This window comes from Gadus chalcogrammus, chromosome 19 (assembly GCF_026213295.1).
Source record: "Gadus chalcogrammus isolate NIFS_2021 chromosome 19, NIFS_Gcha_1.0, whole genome shotgun sequence".
Classification (NCBI taxonomy): domain Eukaryota; kingdom Metazoa; phylum Chordata; class Actinopteri; order Gadiformes; family Gadidae; genus Gadus; species Gadus chalcogrammus.
The window spans coordinates 11,756,767-11,771,766 of record NC_079430.1 but is presented as its reverse complement, the minus strand read 5'-3'; the positions used below and the strand labels follow the sequence as shown (position 1 = coordinate 11,771,766).

General features: G+C 47.0%; 1 protein-coding gene across 1 annotated transcript in view; it reads right to left on the bottom strand.

Annotated features, from left to right (window-relative positions):
- LOC130372842 (diacylglycerol kinase iota-like) overlaps positions 1–15,000 on the bottom strand; it is a 49,587-nt gene that overhangs the window by 13,856 nt on the left and 20,731 nt on the right. Inside the window, exons 5-17 of the mRNA XM_056579001.1 lie at positions 14,850–14,963; positions 11,064–11,192; positions 10,328–10,406; positions 9,719–9,774; positions 9,045–9,107; positions 8,715–8,788; positions 8,378–8,489; positions 7,034–7,120; positions 6,614–6,726; positions 1,887–1,987; positions 1,471–1,550; positions 1,191–1,235; positions 698–767 (exon numbers count right to left, since the gene is read on the bottom strand). Coding sequence (XP_056434976.1) covers positions 698–767; positions 1,191–1,235; positions 1,471–1,550; positions 1,887–1,987; positions 6,614–6,726; positions 7,034–7,120; positions 8,378–8,489; positions 8,715–8,788; positions 9,045–9,107; positions 9,719–9,774; positions 10,328–10,406; positions 11,064–11,192; positions 14,850–14,963 — 1,123 coding nt within the window. The remainder of the gene's footprint in view (positions 1–697; positions 768–1,190; positions 1,236–1,470; positions 1,551–1,886; positions 1,988–6,613; positions 6,727–7,033; positions 7,121–8,377; positions 8,490–8,714; positions 8,789–9,044; positions 9,108–9,718; positions 9,775–10,327; positions 10,407–11,063; positions 11,193–14,849; positions 14,964–15,000) is intronic.

Below are 15,000 nucleotides of genomic sequence, written 5' to 3'. Positions count from 1 at the left end.
CCGATTTTACTTGTCACATACTCATACCGGAAATGTTTGTGTGACATACTCTGTATGAAACCATACATCAAGTTGATTCACGTGAACAACCTTATTTATAATGTCCTTATTAAAGAGCACCTATTATGCTTTTTCAACTTTGATGACCTATAAACGTTGTTATAATGATTGTGCTGAGCGCTAAACCCTAGGGGCGCCGGTCGCCATTCACTTGTTCAAATTTCCGGGATTTATCTGCGTAGAACATTCCGGATTTTCCATGGATGGCAATGCTGCAACACGCTCTACCGGAAGGTAACCAATCACAACGGAGTGGGGTTGGCAGGAGGGGGGCGAGGGGGCGAGGGGGCGGAGCGTTTCCCGAAAATCGACATTGTTTTTTGTGCTGTGATTCGTGTCAGGTTGCTCTATTAGGAGTCGTTAATAAGAAATTAATACCAGAAAAGTAGTATAATAGGAGATCTTTAATAACCGATATAATCACATGAGTGTTGTTATGCGTCTCATGCTTTGCGGTGGGGGGTTGGGTGAGAAGAATGGGCACATCTTTACCAACAATAGTTCTAAACATAATAGGTTCAGGTCATGTTACGTTCCAGGGATAATATACATATGGCGTGACTTGCAGTATGAGGTCATGCTGGTTTTTTTGAAGCAGTGTGTGTGTGTGTGTGCATGTGTGTGTTTCTCCACTTACAATCCAGGAAACTCCAGTTAGGCGAGAGTCTGGGGAACGAGCCTGTCCTCGGAAGACCCCGGCACTCGTCCTGCACACACACGCACACGCCCACGCACACGCACACGCACACACACACACACACACACACACAGAGAGACTTATTTGATAACTGTGACAGAGGTCATCCTTGATTAGGTGTGAATCACTACCATTGGCTCAATTAAGATAAAGAAACAAAAGGATAGAGAAGATAGGAAAAGCTAAAGACAGCTGGGCAATGAGGAAAACTGCAAAGGAGCAAAGAGGGTAGGAAGCAAAAATAGAGAGGAGAGAAGGAGAGAAAGGGGGAGAGGCAGCGGGCGGGTAAGACTGCAGGATTGCAGATCCAAAGTGTTAACAGAAAGAGAAAGCTCGAAGAGAAAACGAAACTGAAAATGAAGTAGAAGAGTAATCAGAGAACACCACATGAGGGCACTATCGTACAACGTCACAATAAACTCTGCTGCCTTACCTGGTAGTGCACTCTGTGGCCTGTAGATGGCGCCTGGTGTAGGTCCTTGAAAACACAATAACAGAAGTTCCTCTTAATAATGCAGTTTCTTAACTCGATAAAAAAACAAAAACATAGATTTTGAATGCACTTAAATTAGTATAATATCAGTGTTGTTCAGTGTAATGATGTTGATTGTGGTGATGGTGATGATTATGATGATGATGATGATGATGATGATGATGATGATGATGATGATGATGATGATGATGATGATGATGATGATGATGATGAGTCCTACCTCTTGCAGCCTGTCGATGTAGAGCCTGCATGTCTCCAGGTCACAGTCGCCCCTCACCACCACGATGCCCACTGCGATGGCTGGGACACACACACAAACACACGCACACGCACGGCACCGGCACCGACACGACACACGACACACGACACACGACACACGACACACACACACACACACAAAAAATGAACAAAAAATGATAAAATATTGTATCTTCACTGAACACATATCAAAGACCCCTCTACACACACTCCCCCCTCCCCCCTTCCCCTTCACACACACACACACACACACACACACACACACACACACACACACACACACACACACACACACACACACACACACACACACACACACACACACACACACACACACACACACACACACACACACACACACACACACACAGATCTTACAGGTGTCTCGTAGGAGCTCCTTCTCGGACTGCAGTCTTTCGTACTCCTGTAGGCTGATCCGGTTGACCCGCACTCGCAGGCGGTCTGGGACGGCGTGAGGACTGCAGCACACACACACACACACACACACACACACACACACACACACACACACACACACACACACACACACACACACACACGCACACACACGCAGGAAACACACACATGCCCACATGCCCACACACACACACACATACACACATACACACATAAAGAGGCATTAAAAATCAAGAGCAGCCTGAAATGTCCATGGAGGATAAGTGTCCAGGGGTAAGTACTCTATCTGTGTTTAATTAAGAGGCTCTTTACAAAGCCTGGTTGATTCTCTAATGCAGATCTAAGACGCTGAACGAGAATCCGTCCAGCATTGCCAGCTGATGAGCATTATAAGTCATTCATGGGTTGGTACTTCTTGTACAAAGCGACAATAGGGACCTGGGATGATGTATGAGTGGCCAAAAACACAGGTACGACCACAAAACACTTCTCGGTCCGTGAAACTTTGTGATCCAAACCTACAATCCGTAGTGATGGTGCCACACCGTGGTGATGTAGGGAATGACGACAACACCAGCTACTACTACTGAAAATAATCCCAGGCTGTGTTTGATTGGGCTCACTTGTTCCCCTGTTCCCCATATAGTGAACGCTACACAGCACACTATTTAGGGAATATGTATGGGGGGATTTTTCATTATATACCGGAATTCCATGGGAGTAACGTGTATTGGTTGTATTAACAAGCCACACATTTTGAAACAGTTTGTACAGGTGTATTGGCCACCAACTCTGGATTGCAGGTTTGTAAGGGCAGGTTGGGGCAATGGTGAAAGGATGATCGACGATGAGTTGCACATTATAGAGAAGAAAATAGTCCTTAAACTGCCCTGGAAGCTCCCATATGTGAGTATGTTTGTGAGTTATTCGACCAAAAGGGTGGTATGGTCAATAAATATTAGACATTCTTCATCAACATCTACTTTTTTTGTTCAAGCTCAAAGCGATACCTACGGTAGCCTTGAGGCTAAGTAGCACTTAGCATTGTAGCTCATAGCTAAACCTTTCACTTGAAGTTCTAGCTTTGAAAAGCCTGAACTTGAAGCCAATGGGAAGCGGTGTTAGCCCGCTATGCAGTATGCAGTATGAACACGACACGAGGAGTCAAAGGGAGTGTGGAGGCGGAAGGAGGAATGTAAACGGCTCGTTTGGATAATGGAGGAGAGAGCTGGAACTCACAGTGGGGAGTTAAAGGCGTTTAGAGATCAGAGGAGCATCGCCGTGTTTCCATAGAAACCATGCGCTTTCCTCTGTACCCCTCTCTGCTTATCTCACAGACACACACTGACACACACATACACCAATAAAACACACACAGGACACGTCATCCCGTCACTGAACACACACAAACACACACGCACACACAAATAAAAGACACTGCACGACACCAAACACACATTAACGCACGCAAAAACTTACAAAAAACATGAACACGTGCACACACACAGACATACAACACACACAGCACAACACAAAACCATAACACTCACCATAATACATGAGCACAAACCACGCACAAACACACACACACACACAACACACACAAACACACACACACAAACACATAAATAAAACACACACATCAGGCTCATCACAACACCACACACACACACACACACACACACACACACACACACACACACACACACACAGGTGGACAGAGGAGGTACTTACACAGAGAAGGAGTCGGGGGGGGCAGAGAGGCGGCGCAGCTCGGCTGCACGCACCTTCTGAACACTACAGCGGTGCACACACCACCACACACACGCCACCACGCGCACGCCACGCGCACGCCACGCGCACGCCACGCGCACGCACACGCCGACAGAAGAAGAGGAGGAGGAGGAGCAGCCCGGGGACGACAAGGTCGGGAAGGGAGGAGAGGAGATTAGGAGAGGAGGAAAGGGAAGGAGAGGAGGTAGGACAGGGAGAGGGGACGAGTGAAGGAGGGGAGGCAAGGGAGGGAGAGGAAACGATTGAAGGAGAGGAGGAAAGGGGAGAAGAGTAGGGAAGGGATGGAGGGGAGGCAAGGGGATCAGATAAGGGAAGGCGAGGAGACAGGATAAGGAGAGGAGGCAAGGGAAGGAGACAAGGAGATTGGATAAGGTTAGGAGGTGGGGCAAGGAGAGGCCAGCAGGGCATAGTATACAAGGAGATTAGGCAAGGAGAGGACATCAGGGCGGAGGAGCCGAGGAGAGGACATTAGACGCGGAGAGGAGAGAAGGAGATAGAAGGCAACAAGCAGAGAAAAGCGAATATACGACAAGGATGAGAACCAAAATTATCAAGGGGCATAAGAGAGGAAATTGGTGGACGAGAAAACGGACAAGAGTAGGAAAATAAATATAAAGTAATAATATAAATAATAAATATTAATAACATAAAAATTGAACAATTGAGGGACAGAAACAGTCAGAAAACAGAGGTTTTAATAGAGACCCAAAAAACAGAAAATAAACACAAAACGAAAAAGAAGACCAACAAAGAATTAGGCCGGTGGGAGATGAAGAACACCATCCAATAGGAGACAGAAAGACGACCATATAGACGTACATTCACATATATACACACAGAAAGAAGAGAGAGACAAACGGACAAAGCCCAGAGGTGTAAATGGACGAGAACACGATAAAGTAGCATACAGTATACAGGTAACACCAACGTAGGTTGAGCAAAGACACCAGTGTGTGTGCGTGTGTGTGTGTGTGTAGAAGTGTCCCTCTCTGTCGTATGCACACAGTGACACTAAAGGCTTAGTTATGGTTCCACGTCGACGCAACGCAAGGGGGTTTTCTGACCCGTTACGTCCTTGCGGACCCTCCTTGCATCCACTGCAAGGGCCTGACGTGCGCCTCCAAAAAATGTTAACCTTGCATCGAAGGCGACGCAGCAGCGAGGGCTGTGATTGGTCTGCTCACCAAAACCCGACGCAGAACCAAAACAGATTCACGACTGCGTCAAAGCGTTTGCATGGTCATTGCGTTGTGTCGACGTGGAACCATAACTGAGCCTTAACACAGAAACCACTACAGCTAGAAGGAGATCTTTGCACAGACACTTTAGTAGTAGTAGCAGCGGTGGTAGTATTGAAGCTGAGGCACATGGCAAAGAGTCACGGGACGCACAGAGATAGATATTAGAGTGAAGCGAGGGAGTCAGGCGCAGGAACAGCAAGAGAACCCAGGAGAACGGTGCATTGGTCCTGTTTCTGTGTGAGGTTGGCTTGATTGGAAGCAACAATGATGAAGCCTACTTTATTGGGTTTAAAGTAGGGTGACAGAATCTCACTTTCTTCGGGGAATTACTTTTTTAAGGTTTTATCCTTTAATTGTACAGTTAGATAGACAGGAAGATATGGGAGAGAGAGGGGAAGAAATGCAGCAAAGGACCACCGACTGGATTAGCTCTACCCGGTGAACCACCGTGCCGCCCCAACAGAATCCAACTTGCTGTCCTGAATGTATTTTCTTGTGCATTAAAGGTTGGGTATGGAATTCTCTTTTTTTGCCATTTTTTCAAAATTACTTGAAATCCTTATCATAACCCACTTACAGCCACTTAGTTAGAAGTACTGACATGACAATTAAACAAGTCAATCATCTGTGGAACAGGCAGGGCTCGAAAAACTCCAGCCAATGATTTCCAGAAGTACGTCAATCAAACGGTCGTACTGCACTCCCCCTCCCCCTCCCGCGCGAGTGACCCCTTCGTGCACATACTCAAAGCTTATGACCCAGAGCAAGCTTCTGTTTGTTGTTATCCTGCGGTAGCTACTGGAGCTAGCTAACTAGCTGATCCACATTTGGACCTACCACTAGAAGACAACCCTAAACAACCCTAAACTCTAACCTAGCTAGCCACAACGTAATAGTATCAAATAAAAAAATAATAGCCTTAAGAATCATAAGGCAGAAAAGATAGACATCATTAATCTAGGTGTTAGCTCACATGGCTCATCTTAATGGCTGGCATAATTGCCCAATGAATGGGGGCCGGACCTTCCTATCTAGGTGCACTGTGAAGTCTAAGACGAACATGAATATGATTTAAGGGAACCATAACAGAGATGGACTGTATCTTTATAGCACCGATATGAGTGGATTTCCAGCATGTAGGCGATGCAAGAATTGGAAATTTACCGGAAAAGTGCTGTGGTTTTTCAATAATTTTTCAAAAGAGGAGTGGAACTGTCTGACAGCATAATGTGGAGTTGTCTGTCAGTGTGCTCTCTTCAAAAGAAATCCATTTCTATGGTTGCGTCCTTTTCACAGTGAGGGACAGAGTGTGCACAGTGTACAGAATTCTTTGGGTAATTACGGGCCTTGGATTCATTGCTGTTTGAGATAAGAATCAGTGTACAGATTTTTTTTATTTTTGAAGTTTCTTTTTTGGATTGTTTCGTAATGTATTCAGCTGTTCTCCTGTCAACCATGGAAGTATTTCAGCTTGCCTTAAGTGGAGCTGGCTATCCTACATTCTAGCGTCACTTTTAACAATAATTAATAGCGCCAATAAGTCACGTGGAAAAAGGTCAAGGACATTTAATGGCTGCTGCCCTGTTTCCTGTCTAAACGTGTGTGTGTGTGGGTGTGTGTGTGTGTGTGTGTGTGTGTGTGTGTGCTGCTTACTCGTTGAGTAGGGGTACAGAGGTCCGTCTCTTGCTCTTCTGCACCATGTTGGCCTGGTTTCGGAGGGAGATGTGGAGAGTGGAGGGGGCTAGTCGGCAGGGCTCGCCATCCACCTGGGTGCACACGCACACACACACACACACACACACACACACACACACACACACACACACACACACACACACACGCACATGAACAAGACGCACACACACACACGCACACACACACATGCAAACAAGACACACATGCATGCAAACAAGACGCACACACATGCACATGCACACACGTTCAAACATACACAGGCACACACACAAGCACACGCACACACACACACAGAGGGCCCGGGGTATATATATATTTATAAATATCTTTCTCATGCAACTACTGGAACCATGGTTTAATGGTTTTATGTGCACTCACCTGGACAGGGACGGTTTTAAACGTGGTGAGAACCACCTCCCGACACTGGTGCAGCCTCTCTCCGTGACCGCCCACCTGCAGCGCCGCCTGGTGGTGACAAGCTGTTACTACACCGACACGGCCACACACCGACAACAAAATTGTAGCTGCCCGAATACATCTCTCTGGGATTTTTAATCACTGATGTTAGTTACGATCATACATAAGCGTTAGTAATAAATAGACAACGGGAGGGGCGTGAGTGGATATAATGCACCTAAAAATGAAAGAAAAGTTCAGAAAGGACACACTTCTTTGTCCCTATCTGCTTGGACGTCCCTTCCTTCTGGCTAGGGTTGGTTCTGGTTACAGAGTGGAGACAGGGCTCTCATCATCAGTTCAACTCCGACCGCTACATAAATTGGCCATTTAGAGCAAATTAACAATTCATGGTCCCTTTGCTTGATGCAATGGTTTCCATTCCCAGAAATCAGAACGCTCGGCTCGGAAGAAGCATGGCAATAACAGTGCCGAGATAGGGGTTTGATTCCCACTGGTGCCATCGCATGACGGGAAAACGGTTGCGGACAGAAGCTACTCCATGGTAAGACACTCTGGATAAAAGGGTGCACGGCTTTGCCTGCAGATGATTCATGTAAACGAGCCCTCTTTGACAGCGTTATTGTTTTAGGAGGTGATCTGTTGTCTGCTGTGTGCGCCTCTGCGTTCACAGGAGCCCATGCAACATTAAGGGACTGTGAACAATCATCATCTTCCTTCACAAAAGAGATCCATCAGGATACACAACGACGCTAAAGCACTAGGCTACGACTGTTCAAGCCCCATCGATGCCCCGTTCCCCTCGCACTGCTTCTGTCTCTCAATCTCTCTATGTCTCGCAATATCTCCCTATCTCTCTCTCTCTCTCTCTCGCTTAGTCTCAATTCAAATCAATTTGACCAAATATTTCTGACATGTATCCCGCTGTGTTTCTATGTCTCTCTTTCGTTTTGTCTCAAACTCGGTCTCGATGTCTCTCTCTATTTGTGTCTCTCTCTATGTCTCTCTCTCGTTTTGTCTCTCGGTGTGTCTCTCTTGTTTTGTCTCTCACTGTGTCTCTATGTCTCTCTCTCGTTCTCTCTCTGACTGTGTTTCTATGTCTCTCTCTCGCTCTGTCTCTCACTGTGTCTCTATGTCTCTCTCTTACTGTGTCTCTCTCTCCCTCTCTCGTTCTGTCCCTCACTGTGTCTCTATGTCTCTCTCTCATTGTGTCTCTCTGTCCCTCTCTCATTCTGTCTCTCACTGTGTCCCTATGACTCTCTCTCTCGTTCTCTCTCTCACTGTGTCTCTATGTCTCTCTCTCACCAGGGAGGCCATGGTGAAGCCGATGACCTCGATGCAGCCGTCGTCGTGACGCTGCGGCTCAAAGTCCCGGTGGTCCCCTGTGTTCCCCCACGGCATGGTGCCTGCACAGTACCTACACACACACACACACACACACACACACACACACACACACACACACACACACACACACACACACACACACACACACACACACACACACACACACACACACACACACACACACACACACACACACAAAAAAAAAAAAAAACAAACAAGAGCTTTGTTGAGGTCTTTGTAGCTTGTGTTGATGGTGCAGTGCTGTGGCCTGCTGCGTGGGGAGTGGGGACGCTACCTGGGGATGTTGAGGAACACGATGCACTGGAACTTCAGCTCCTGGATCTTGGGAGTGAGATCCGTACCGTCGCACTGGAGTCCCCCCCACACACACACACACACACACACACATACACGGAGACACACACAAACACACAAACACACACGCACATATCAATACACACACATACACACAAACAGCAACCAATCAGTCAATATTTTGTATTTTATCTATATTTTTTACTTATCTATATTAGATTTGGTACATAGGCAGAGAGAAGGAGACAGAGGAAGTGCGGACCTCTGTGTGTGTGTGTGGGCTGTGTGTGTGTCTGTTTGTATCACTCACCACCACTTTGACGTGCTTCGACAAGTCCCTCGAGCTTCTTTGGAGGAAATCTGAGAATGCAGCCTGAACACACACACACACACGCACGCACACGCACACGCACACACACACACACACACCCCAGGTCAAATCGAATTAACACTGATTACTTCCCTTGTTTAAAACAACCCCTGCCCTGACATATCCTCAACCCCCACAAAAACACACACACACACACACACACAAAAACACACACACACACACACACACAAAAACACACACACACACACACACACACACACACACACACACACACACACACACACACACACACACACACTCGAGAAGTATGTTCTGTGGTAAGATGACAAGCTGTAAACCTGAGGCACCTTCTCACTCACACCTACACACATACGCAAAATATGTATGGTAAGATGACTGCTACCAAACGTCCAAACCTCAATGTACTAACACACACCCACACACACACACACACACACACACACACACACACACACACACACACACACACACACACACACACACACACACACACACACACACACACACACACACACACACACACACACACACCTACACATTCACACACACTTTGTCTGAGCGCAGGGGGTTGATTGCTCGCTCGTTCGCGTCGTCGCTAGGGTGACACCCTGCGAAAGTGCGTTCACACTCACCCCTGCATAGAACATCTTGTTGCGGAAGCGACTGTTGAACTTCTCGGGATTGGCCTCTGACATCAACAGAGAGAGAGGTAGAGGGAGGGAAAGAGAGAGGATGCAGAGTGAATGCACAAACACACACGCTGACAGAAACAGAAAGCCGCCGCAGGACTACGTGACTAAAGACTCAAGACTGAGCCCGAGATCTGGACCGTGCGTTTGAATTGGATTGTGTTCAATCGGTGCGCCCTCTAGCATGGGCCTATTAGCCACAAGAAAGCAGCCCATAATATGTTGAATTCACTTGATTAACTAAGTCATGGAAAAGGTATAAATAGAATATGATCATAACAGGCCAGGCCTGGCCTGTTATGATCATATTCTATTTATACCTTTTCCATGACTCTGTTAGACTGGGCCTGGCCTGGCGTGGCCAGATCAGACAAGACCGGAGGAGACCGGATCAAACAAGACGGATCAGAGGAAGACAGCCCAGATCAGAGGAGAACAGACCAGAGCAAAATCAAACGCGACACATCAGAACAAAATCAAGAAGACAACAGGACGGAGGTAAACCGGGTAAAAATACATAAAAGAAAAAATCGAAGCTTGAGCTGGACCGACCTCGTGATTCGTGGAATTCCAGGGTGACGTGGGCGTCGAACCCCAGACTGAAGTAGTTGTTGAAGACGTTGAGCGGCAGCTGATGGAGAAATCACAACATGGGCGGTCAGCATTCATATCTTTAGATCCATCAGTCATTCGGTATATATAGATGTGGAAATGCGGGGCGATGGAAAATGGACTGCATTGATACAGTGCTTTTTTGTACCATCCAACCCGCTCTACCTCCTGAGCCACTGCTGCCCGTTTGTGCTTCTCATATTGTGTGCGTCGATCTATTACTGTGCTGTGCTTACCTAACTTCCTGTCAGGAATGAATAAAGAATATCTTATCTTATATAAAAAACATCTACCCCTGGAAACCCCAGAGCGTCCCGCCCTCTGTCCATTCATCCATCTATCTGTCATTCATCCATGCATCCATCCGTTTACATGTCTATCCATTCATCCATCCATCCATCATAAATCCATCAGTCTTTCATCCATCAATCCATTCATCATCAATCTATCATCCATCTATTCAACCACCCATCCATCTATTCATCTGTCCATCAACCCAACCATCCATCCACCACATATTTCTACTCAACATAGATTTCATGTAGAATAGAAATATGTGTGTGTTATCTAAATGAGATAACACATGTATTATCGAGAGGCCTGTCCCGAACCAGCAGTAGCGAACAAGAAACGTCCATCCCTCCATCCCTCCATCCATCCACCCGTGACCTCTGACCTTCTGGGTGCCCTCCTCGGGGGGCTGGGCGGGGCTGTTCTCCACCAGCAGGTTCCAGCGGTCCAGCTGCACCACCGAGCCGTCCTCCACGTGGCACAGCACCTTGGACACCGGCTCGTCCGTGTAGCCCTGGGGGGGCGAGAGAGGTAGAGGTAAAGAGAGAGAGAGAGAGAGAGAGAGAGAGAGAGAGAGAGAGAGAGAGAGAGAGAGAGAGAGAGAGAGGGAGCGGGGATAGAGCAAGGGAGGGGGGAGAGAGATGGAGATGGATGTATAGAGAGAGGGAGAGAGACAGAGGGGGGAGAGAGGTAAAGGGAGTTATGCATAAATTATGAGTAGACAGTGGGTGGTCCAACTCAAGAGTGCCGTAGCTGTCTTTAAAATATGCTAATATGCTTTGTTGCATATTTTTCTCTCTTCTTTTTCAAATAAGAGCTAATAACCGTGGACAGTTTAATATTCAGCACACAATATAAATGTCAAAGTCATTGAAGGCGTTCAGGTCGGGTTAGTGACACAGCAAATTGAAACCTGCAGATTGAATTGACCTTTATTGGCATGACACACACGCACACACACACACACACACACACACACACACACACACACACACACACACACACAGAACTGCATCTCAACCCACAGTAATAACAGTAGCATTAACCTCGCTGGTGACTGAATTGCCAGGTCATTGGGGCTGAAGATGGGAGGTGCAAGCTTGTCCTCTTATTCTCTCTCGCTCTCTCTCTCTCTCTCTCTCTCTCTCTCACTCTTTGTCTCTCTCTCTCTCTCTCTCTCTCTCTCTCTCTCTCTCCCTCTCTCTCTCTCTCACTCTTTGTCTCTCTCTCTCTCTCTCTCTCTCTCTCTCTCTCTCTCTCTCTCTCTCTCTCTCTCTCTCTCTCTCTCTCTCTCTCACTCTTTGTCTCTCTCTCTCTCTCTCTCTCTCTCTGCTCTCTGTTCATCCCTCTCCTCTGAGGTCATTACAATACACTACACTTTTTGACTCAATCATCAGTTGTAATGCGTCTCTCTATCGCATCCTTCCTCCTGGCAGAAAGGTCGTCCCTCGCTCTCCCCTGCTCTCTCTCTCTCTCTTCATTCATCCCTGGTCTCTCGCTCTATCTCCGTTTCCATGTTATTATGAACAAGGTCGCCACCAAAGGCACAAGTACACACACACAGGCTTTCCTTCTGTATCACACAAAGAGAGAGCATGAGAGATGGGGAGGGAGAGAGGCAGAGGCAGAGAGAGAGAGAGAGAGAGAGAGAGAGAGAGAGAGAGAGAGAGAGAGAGAGAGAGAGAGAGAGAGAGAGAGAGAGAGAGAGAGAGAGAGATGGAGAGAGAGAGATGGAGAGAAAGAGAGAGAGAAGGACAGAGAGACAGAGAGACAGAGAGACAGAGAGAGAGAGAGAGAGAGAGAGAGAGAGAGAGAGAGAGAGAGAGAGAGAGAGAGAGAGAGAGAGAGAGAGAGAGAGAGAGAGAGAGAGAGAGAGAGAGAGAGAGAGAGAGAGAGAGAGAGAGAGAGAGAGATATGGAGAGAGAGATGGAGAGCTTTTGATAAGTGGCTATTGCGGCTGCCTCACTGACACAATAATAACCACTTTAAAAGCGAAACAAAGGCGCGCACACACACACACAACTGCACGCACACACATGCATTGGACACACAAACAAACACATACACAAACGCACACAGATCCAAACAGATCCAAAACAGGCTTACAAAAGCAAATGGAGAAATACAAAAAGGGTGAATTGTTTTGTTGTTTGAAAAGGTCCTGCCCGGCATGTACCTCCCTTCATCTCCCCATCGTGATGCATCCATCTCTAATATTTATTCAATTAAATTCAACAAGCTATAGCTGTCTCTATCTGTGTATATATTAATCTATATCAGTGTGTGCGTGCGTGCATTCCTGTGTGTGTCATGGGGAGAGACCTCATACCAACACACCAGGGGTGTAACGGTACACTGAAGCCACGGTTTGGTTCATACATCGGTTCAGACATCACAGTTCGGTACGAGTTCGGTACAATGAAGGGAAAAGAAAAACTAAATTGCAGAAGGCAATTATTTTTTATTGTCTCAGGATGTACCACCTAGTGTCAATCTCTCCCGTGAGCTAGCTGCAACAGCCTGAACTGTGTAATCCAAGATGTAAACAGTAAACAACAAGTATCCCACATCACCTCCAGGCTCCATCAGTAACTTGTAAAACCAATAAGACAATCAGTTATAAAACTGAAAATTCAACATGTCTTATTTATGAAACTGCAAAGTACACAGAATTTGCGCATTTCCACCGGAGGGTGCGGGTGGGTTCGGTGCGGCGTGGTGGAGTAGTGAAGGTGCAGTTCGGTGCAGCTCGCGTTTCCACCGCCGACAGTATGGTAGGGGGGGGGGGCATTGTTAGCATTGTGACCTCATAGCAGCCCGACATAGTGTAGCCTCCTAAAAAGAGGAACGCGCACAATGAGCAAAGTACAACCATGTAGGAAGTCCAAGAAGGACGGCAAACTTTTGTGCGTCATTTTCTTCAATAAACTAAGCTTTTGTCGAAATACCTCGTGGATAATGTGATGTTTATTATTCCCCTGCCTCACGGAAGTGCGGTTCTGTCGACCAATCAACGGACTGCGTGTGTAGCTCGAACTTGCCGGGACCCTTTCAGGTGTCTCAGTTGTCCCTGAAGATCGCGGATCTAACGTTAGTTCGGCATTACATTAATTAATTCGCACGGCAGTTTTATTTAATTTTATACCATGCATTCTCCATGTAAATCCATGCACCGTACCGATTTGGTTCAATCCAAATACATGTATCGTTACGCCCCTACAACACACACACACACACACACACACACACACACACACACACACACACACACACACACACACACACACACACACACACACACACACACACACACACACACACACACACACACACACACACACACACACACACACACACACACACACAGGTCCCTCCCCATGTCTCTCCATCAAACTACTCTCATTCATACACACGTCCACACTCAACAGGGGGATTGGAGTAACAGCTTATTGTTGAGTAAGGAGAGGAGAGGAAGAGGGAGGTGGGGGGAGGTGAGAGAAGGGAGAATAGGTGCGGGGAGGTGAGAAAGGGTTAGGAGAGGAGAGGAGAGAGGAGGTGAGAAGAGGTGAGTTGAGGAGGTGAGGAGAGGTGGGGTGAGTGAGGTGCGGCGGGAACAGGTACGTGGAGAGGAGAAGAGGTGAGTTGAGGAGAGGTGAGTAGAGGGAGGTGAGGAGAGTAGAAGAGAGGTTAGAGAAGAAAAGCAAGGAGAGGAGAAGCCAAGATAGAAAGGAGAGAGGAAATGAAAGTTAAATAAAGATAGTAGATACAAAGTCAAAATCAGTAAATGTCTCTAAAGAGTCGCTGGTGTATGAGATGTAGTGCAGTCCCTCGTGACTGCACAAATGAAGAACCTATCCAACTTGATTAACCAACGAACACATCACAAAACAGGGTTAGTGTGCTGAGCTTCGAAGGAAGCCGATGCAAAAAAAGATACAGTATTGTTTACAACGTCACAGGAAGTGTGATGCAACAGCTCTGCTCATGGGCTCGGAAATAATTTGAATAAAATCAGAAAACAGAGAGACAGCAATATTCGAATGGCAAGGGCATTATTGGTGACGTCAATGCAACCACTTTAAACTGGTGGTGACAAACACAGGCGTACACATAAACACATAACCGCACACACATACACCACACACACGTCAAGGCCAGGGAAAGAGCTCACCCCGCCCCAGTTGAGCGTCCTGGCGAGGTCATTTCCTGTTCCCAGAGGAAGTACAGCCACGGGGGGTTGGGGGTTCATCTGGAGCTCATCGAGGGTGGACAGGATCCACCCCACCTAGAGAGAGAGAGAGAGAGAGAGAGAGAGAGAGAGA